Source organism: Antrostomus carolinensis, unplaced genomic scaffold (genome assembly GCF_000700745.2).
Source record: "Antrostomus carolinensis isolate BGI_N321 unplaced genomic scaffold, ASM70074v2 scaffold31151, whole genome shotgun sequence".
NCBI classification, from domain to species: Eukaryota; Metazoa; Chordata; class Aves; order Caprimulgiformes; family Caprimulgidae; genus Antrostomus; species Antrostomus carolinensis.
In genome coordinates, this window is record NW_010296752.1 from 1 (window position 1) to 8,307 (window position 8,307).

Below are 8,307 nucleotides of genomic sequence, written 5' to 3' on the forward strand. Positions count from 1 at the left end.
TTCTCCCGCCGGCAGCGGTCACGGGCTGCGTTTTAATCCGATCTGCAGCTCTTCGGGAAAGACTGTGGCAGCGATCCTTTTACACACGCGTGCAGGACGCTGCCCTGAGCGCCGGGAGCTTTACCACGCTGTCAGGTTCCCTTCCCGTCTCTATTTAATGAGGCGGCAAAACTGAATGTGCTTTCCCAGATGAAAGCGTTCAATTTTGCGTGTTGCTGTGCCCTAAATGAGATACTCTCTAAGCAAAAATTGAAATCATGCTACTTAATTTCAATTTTTATCTGTCTTTACTAAGGCCAAAATTTATTGTAATACAACCTGTTTCCCTTGTGTCCGAAGGAGCACAAGTTTAACAGCACAACATAACTTGTGTCTCCATCCCCGCCTCTGTAGCTGTACGATTGGACTTTTGGGCATATGCCTGTTTTGTTAAATTACAGCAGTGTCACATGTCACAGATGCATTCCAAGGCATAGTTACCAAGGAAATGTTTGCATTAAGTTAAACGGGGTAATGTTTGATATGGAATTCTTGAGCAGGTTTCTTATTTATGCCTTCTGGCAGCTTGCCACATTTTTTCTGCAATCTCACTGTTTATTTTACATGTTTCTAACTAGTCCGTGCTCATTATTTGAGAACCGGGAATCGGATCATGTGAGGGAATGAAGAGACTTTTCTAATGGTACTGAAACCATCTTTGAGGATTAATAAACTATGTTTTTAGCTTTCAGAGCATTTTCTTTTATGTGTTTGTAATTAGGTGATTTTCCTAAAGCGTGTCAGAGCTTCTGAGGTCTTAAAACTCCTCTGTGTCCCTGCAGGAGGATGCTCGTGATCTGGATGCCTATACGTTAGCCAAGTCATACTTTGACCTCAAGGAATATGACAGAGCTGCCTATTTCCTACGGGGCTGCAAGAGTCAGAAAGCTTACTTCTTGTATATGTACTCTAGATACCTGGTAAGAGGGAAGGAAAAGTCGCCTTTTAGCATTGAACTACTCTGCTTCCTACCTCTCCCTAGCATACTTTATTTTTTTGCCTGTTCTGTGCCAAATCACCACCTAATTATATGTTTGTGGGGAAGTGAGATAGGGGTGTTCTTTTTCAGAACTGTGGTGTTTGTGAAAGCTCAGTCTGCCTAGTGCTGCTAGCATTGCAGCAAACATAAGGAATATGGTATATAATGTAAGCTTGGTTTTCCTCTGTTTTCCACAGTCAGGAGAAAAGAAGAAGGATGATGAGACAGTGGATAGTTTGGGTAAGTCGCTGGTGTTAAGGGACACATGACAGTATAATGAATCTTCCAGTAATGCCTCTTCCTGTAAATCATTTTGGTTTTCCCCTCATTTTTTGGATAAGTGTGCTGTAACATGATTTCTTTCATTCTCTCTCAATTCATTGGCTTAATACAGGTTATAGATTTTAATAAATTAGTTCTTCTGTTAAAGCAAGTGATCAGACTAAGTGATTCTCTTTTAAAAGGAAGAAAGTAATCACAGACTGGGAAGCCTTCAGGTCATGTTGGTGATGATTCTGAATATACCCCTTTATAATTGCTGTGGTAAGGATCATGGTTGAAAGCTAGCTGGCTGTTTAACTTTCCCTTCATGTAGGACCTCTGGAAAAAGGACAGGTGAAAAATGAAGCTCTACGAGAATTGAGAGTTGAGCTCAGCAAGAAACACAAGGCACGGGAACTGGATGGATTTGGCCTTTATCTGTAAATGTCTGCATATATTTCTAATGTATTCACATGTATTTGTGTGGATGTGCAGAGTTTCGTGATTCTGATTAATGTGATAACTTTTCTTTGCAGGTATGGTGTCGTGCTGCGGAAGCTGGACCTGGTGAAAGAAGCAATAGATGTGTTTGTGGAAGCTGCTCATGTCTTGCCTTTGCACTGGGGAGCCTGGCTGGAACTTTGCAACTTGATTACAGATAAAGAGATGGTAAAACTTGGGAGATATCAAGATGTGGTAACAAATTCCAGCGTTTAACCCGATTCAGTAACCAATGGTTCAGTTGCCACAAGATTGATGTCGCCTACTGCTTTATTCTGTGAGACTGTCAGGCAAGGCAATCCAAGATTGTGAATGAGGTTGTTAAAGCTGCTTTTTCTTCCATTGCTTGTTATGCTGTAGCTTGAGAATCTTTATACAGGTGGGGCTAATTTCTTACTATTCACCCACGAAGTGGTTTAAGAAATGGCTAATTCATGTATTTCGAAGTAGTTGTCAGCAATCTTAAGGGAAGTGCATTTTTGATGACAGTATTTGGAGTCTGTTCGCTTAGCTCATCAAAAATAGGGATGTGATATTAATGTTTAAACATAGGAAGGAAGTACAGTCTTTCAAAGTCAAAGGACTTCTGAATTTAATGGAGAATTAAGGCCAGTGGCTGAAACAGAAGCCAGGTGCTGTCACATTTGAAGTAAAAAATTCCTTCACTGATTGACCAAATGAAATGGCTTAAATTCTTCAGCATTTTCAGCAGCTGTGGGAATAGATGGGTAATTACATGGTCTGCGTTGTAATGCTTTTCAGACTGGATGTCTTAATGCTCCTTTCCTGTTTCAGTATTCTCAATTTATAGGCATTATTTAGTCTCTTGCTTTGGAAGAACCTGATACTAATTCTTGATCCTAATACTGCTCTTTTGTAGCTGGTGTTAAGGTATAAGAAAGTGATTGCAGGAAAGCCTTGTACCTCGAGACTCATGTACTACATCATGGAAGGGAAGATAACAGATTCTTTGCCACAGGTGGCTGTTAGAATACTACTGATTGTCATCTCTTCCTCCTCTTCTTTGGTTCTTGCTAGCTGAAGTTCCTGTCCTTGCCTGATACATGGATGAAAGAGTTCTTCCTTGCACACATTTATACAGAGCTGCAGCTGATAGAGGAGGCTCTGCAGAAGTATCAGAGTCTCATTGATGCAGGATTTTCCAAAAGCACTTACATCATCTCTCAGATTGCAGTTGCTTACCACAATATCCGAGGTCAGTGATACTTACTAACTAGTAGGAATGAGCCTCTTGATGCAAACTTAGCATTTATAGTTCTTGTTCTCCCATCTGCTGTTCTTTCTTCAGATATTGACAAAGCTTTATCCATCTTTAACGAGCTAAGGAAGCAGGATCCTTACAGGATAGAAAACATGGACACTTTCTCCAACTTGCTATATGTAAGGGTAAGCACTCTTTCTATTGCTTGTCCATAATGATGGTATTTACCAGAGGTATGTTAAACACTGGCAAAGCAGCTGGTCTGTCCAGCCTCTATGAAATGGGCTTTCACCTTCTGCTCTCTGATTCGCAACTCCATGAAATAGATGCAGTATATGCATTGCTAACTGCCTAGGTTTTCTTTGGAACTGTAACATGCTCTTTTTCTCATCACTAATTTCTTTGTTTCACTAGAGCATGAAGCCTGAGTTGAGCTACCTGGCTCACAACCTCTGTGAGATAGACAAGTATCGTGTTGAGACCTGCTGTGTAATTGGTGAGAGCCAGTTCTTCTACACGTTCTTATTGTGCTGTCTGCAGAATGTGGGAAGAAATCTTAGAAAAAGTTGTGAAAATTATCAGCCAGCAAGGCTATCAAAACCCCGTCGTGAATGTGTTTTCGGGCGCCCTAAAAAGCGACCAAATGACACAGTACCCTTTTCCCTTCTTTCTCCCTGAAAGAGCTGCTGTTAATACTATCATTGCAGAGAGGAGTTGAAGAAATCATTATGGAGGCCTGTGTAGCTGATAATCCCTTTTTTATAGTCTTGAAACTTCAGTGGAAATAATTGTGTGTCAGGACCAGGAAATTAATTTGTTAGATCATGACATAAGTTTTAAGGCCAGGGGGATGAGATCTTAATTGATTGGTACAACTGGAAATGGATTGACTAGAGCACTGGAGAACAGACTGCTATTGGGTCTCTTGAGATTTGGATCAGATCTGCCTTTAATAGGAGTCTTTCTTTTTATAATTTAAGTTAGAAGGTAGTAGATAATATGCCTTCCATCTTTTTTCTACTTCTCTACTGGGTTTTTGTTTGTTTGGTTTTTAAATTTATTTAAATATTGTGACTTTTGCTTTAGGGAATTATTATAGCTTGCGTTCCCAGCATGAAAAGGCAGCACTCTATTTCCAGAGGGCCTTGAAACTGAATCCTCGTTATCTGGGAGCCTGGACGCTCATGGGACATGAGTATATGGAAATGAAGAACACCTCTGCTGCTATCCAGGCATATAGGTATCACTGCACAAGATGGTGTTTGAGTCTGCATACATCAGGATTGAAGCAGTATCCTCTATTTTTTTGTTAGTCTTTTGCTGAATTCTGTCTTGGTCTTGATCCTGACTGTTTTGTGACTATTTAATCTCCTTTTCTTTGACAGACATGCAATAGAGGTGAACAAAAGGGACTACAGAGCATGGTATGGCTTGGGGCAAACCTACGAAATCCTCAAAATGCCATTTTACTGTCTCTATTACTACCGACGGGCCCACCAGCTCAGGTAGAGTTGAGAATGGAGCCATGTCTATTGGTGTTCTCTCTGACATGGTTGCTACTAGCTAAGGAATTTACACGCGCGAACTATGTTAGGGAAGGGAGAACATCAATGCTACGTGATTTGTGCAGTCTCACTGTTCCAAACCCTTGTAGTTATAGTAGTTAACTATTAACAAAGACTTTGTCAGTTAAATGCTGAGGAACGCTGGTCAGGAGTACAAGTGATGTTTCATGGAAGACAGGATGACAGGCACTGCCAGATGTAGATTTTTAATTTTTTTCCACCCTACCCTGAGATCAGATGGCTGTGCATTAAACTACATTTACAAATTACTCTTTTACAGACCAAATGATTCTCGTATGCTGGTTGCTTTAGGAGAATGCTATGAGAAACTCAATCAGTTGGTGGAAGCTAAAAAGGTGAGAACTGATGTGTGGAGCAAGACATTAGGGTGTCTCTCAAGACACTAGGTGGAGTCGTGGCAAACTTGTGTAGCTAGTGCTACTGGTAAGGCATGCAGTGTGTTTTTAGGAGCTTACTGAAACTGTTTCTGTGGTGGTTACAATTGGGGAGGTTCTGCTGCAGTGTAACTAGAGCAGCTGATAAATAGTTGTCTACAGATGATACCTGTGCCTTTGCTGGAAAGCTATGTCGTTTTCTGTTTCTAACTTTCATGAGTCATGAGCTGGACTCATTTTTATGCTGTGCTTGACTGAGTTCCTTCCCTTGACAGTGCTATTGGAGAGCTTATGCTGTGGGAGATGTGGAGAAAATGGCACTAGTGAAACTAGCAAAGTGAGTATGTGTTATCACTGAACTGTCAATATTGTGTTAAATGCAACTAGCACTTTGATACCTAATGATAAAATACTAAATGTAAAACAAGTGGAATTGCTGTTAGGTAGTATTATTGGAGCTGTGTCATAACTGGTATCTTTAGGTTTGTAATGACTGCAAATTCTGGAGTCCAGCTTTAGCTTTAACTTTCCTCAGGGTAACTAGAGGGAATCAGCATAATTTGGGTTGCAAGGGACCTCTGAATCTTGAGGTGATTTGAGCAGGCAGTGCTAGCAATTGTATTTGTTGTATTGAAGCAATCTCTGATGGTAGATGATAAACAAAATTGCAGGTTGATTGATTCTACCCCCCCCACCCTGTATATGGTTGTGACATTGGGAAGGGGTCTAACGTGAAATAAATGTGAACAATCTGGCATCAGCACTGATTTTTGGTGGGAGTAAAGTAATATAAAGTAGAAAAAGTGAAGGGGAAGGAAAAGGGCAAGTGAAAGGTGAAGTTGCTGTACAGAGACCTTTAGGATATAGCGGGAGAAGAAGGAGCACTGGAGGAAATAGCCAGTAACTAGGATGGCAAAGATCTGTTAAAAGCTTTAAAATGTAGCAAAGTAAGCAAAGGTCCCTGCTTTGGTTGTCACTGCTTCTAGCAGTTAGTACCTGACTGGCTCCCTTCCCAGTAATGTGAGTGTTCTCAAGCTGGATCATCTTTTTCCATGAGGGGCAGTACACAGTGCACATGTGGCAAATTCTGAAGGAAAGGACTTGGCTTTAAGTCTGGGTCAGATTGAGCAGGTACTTTCTCATAGACCAAAAAGGTCTTTGACACTACGGTCTTGTTCCAGCGGCACATCTTTCTCCTTTTCTAGGCTGCACGAACAGTTGAATGAATCTGAACAGGCAGCTCAGTGCTATATCAAATACATCCAGGATATCTATTCCTGTGGGGTAAGATGATATCTTGGGAATAAAATGAGAAGTAAACATGGTGCAAAGCTACCTTGGAAGGTACTCAAAGATGATGGTTTTTTACCCCCCTCACTCTAGGAGATAGTGGAGCACCTGGAGGTCAGCACAGCCTTCCGTTACCTGGCCCAATACTATTTCAAGTGTAAGCTCTGGGATGAAGCCTCAGCGTGTGCTCAGAAATGCTGTGCATTCAATGATGTGAGTAGTTGTGTGATCTTTGATGTTTCTTTCTTAGGGGATCTGTGACCTTGATGTTGGCTTCCCTCAGAATAGAAGGAATCCTTTATTGAAGGAGTGAGGGCTGTCTGCCGTGCAGGTCACATACCTTGTGGTGGTGGTGTATACCAGCACTAGTAAGCACTAATGCTGCTTACTAAATTGACTAAAATAATGGAATATAGTGTAGATAGTAAAATTGAACCATGTCTCATTGGTGTTCACTAAATACAAGAATTTGAGGCTCCCCGTGGCAGTCTTGACTGCTGAAAATCTTGCTGGCAAGGAGGTGGTTAATGGTTGCAGACTCCTGCACGCTGTTGTGATGGTACTCGAATAACTTCTTGTTTTCTCATCTTCTGTGTGTAGACGGTGCAGAGGATATAATAGTACTTGGTTTTGTACGTGACTGTATTCAGAGATGTTCTGTATTTGTAAGTGGGCAATTTCTGATTCTTTAACTTCAGCCTAGTGGTAGGCACTTAGCCATGAGTGCAGGGTGTTTGAGTGTTTGGCATATCCTTAACATAACAAAGCTGTCTGGAACTCTGGAGAACCTCAATTCAGCTTGTCTGAAGCTTCTCCAATGTACTTTTTGCTGGAATACTTAGACAGCTTCAGTGGTTGGTGGTAATGCTGCCTGAAATACCCAAGTAACGTGCAAATCGGGTGAGTAAAAGGAGGGAAGACTAAAAAAAAAAAAAGTTACATACCTTAACACCTTTAAGTAGCAGAAGGAAAAAGAAATGAGGATGGCTTTTATAGCTTGCAGCCTACAGAATGACAAACATCTATAACTTGCACTGCTTACATACTGAATTTGACCCAGGAAAAACCCATCCATAGGTGTATTGTTTTGTTTTTTACAAATTGTTTTCAGACTAGAGAAGAAGGAAAGGCCCTGCTAAGGCAGATCTTACAGCTTCGCAACCAAGGAGAAACATCATCCACAGATACTGCTGCTCCCTTTTTCCTCCCTGCATCATTGTCAGCCAACAACACTCCCACACGTCGTGTCTCCCCACTCAATCTCTCTTCTGTAACACCGTGAACAATGCTAATACTTCTAACCTGTGCATTGAATGTGACATTGCAGATGGGGCTTGCAACCACTTATTTCTTTCCAGTGAAGTTTCTACATTCATGATTGCCTTCACGTGAAGGGTAGGAGTTACTAGAGCCCACAGCTGAAGATGGATGTGCCCCAGCAGGCAAAGGTGCAGCCTATGTGAAAATGCCTGTGTTGAGGTGTGAGAACCTACTGTACTTCTTACCAAGTCATTCCAGTCAGGGGGCACATGTGTTCCAGAACCCAGGACTACTCTTAACTGAGGGACTCAGAAGAGCTTATATTCTTGAGTTAAAATATATTTGAAGTTTGATTCTGCCCTGTTACCTCTGATCTTTACTGAACTTCTTTGGATGACTTCTTAGTGGTATCGTTGCTGTCTACATCAGAAACTGTTACCTGCCTGGCTATTTCAGGACTTTTGCTTGCCTTGAACTACACAGAAGATGTTCCACTAAAGCAGTAGATACAGGCACTTAAATATAGGTGCTGTGTCTGTGTTGAAGGACTGAGAACTGTCAGAGGAATTCCGAGTAGCCACAGGTGACAGCTGTTTGCCGTTCTGTCTGTGACAGATACTTTGGCTTTCAGCAGAAAATCAGTCAGTGGGATAGCACAAATAAAAAAACTAATGGTCAAGTTACTGTCCTTGGTCTTCTTTGTGGTGCAGCTTTCATGTGTACCGTAGCAAATGAAACTGGATGAACCGTAATCGATCATTTTGTTAGGGATTGCCACCTCTTGTAAAGCAAGAA

The 8,307-nt window shown here is 41.4% G+C and overlaps 1 protein-coding gene across 1 annotated transcript; it reads left to right on the forward strand.

Annotated features, from left to right (window-relative positions):
- Positions 1-809: 809 nt before the first annotated feature.
- On the forward strand, positions 810-7,845 carry CDC23 (cell division cycle 23; the record flags this gene model as incomplete). Its single annotated transcript, XM_010178395.2, has 14 exons — positions 810-959; positions 1,216-1,258; positions 1,614-1,719; positions 1,816-1,948; positions 2,819-2,996; positions 3,090-3,187; positions 3,417-3,498; positions 4,089-4,242; positions 4,388-4,507; positions 4,848-4,923; positions 5,238-5,299; positions 6,168-6,246; positions 6,346-6,465; positions 7,364-7,845. Coding segments are annotated over 14 exons (1,572 nt in total), but the record flags the coding sequence as incomplete, so codon positions are not given.
- Between the last annotated feature and the right edge of the window lie 462 nt (positions 7,846-8,307).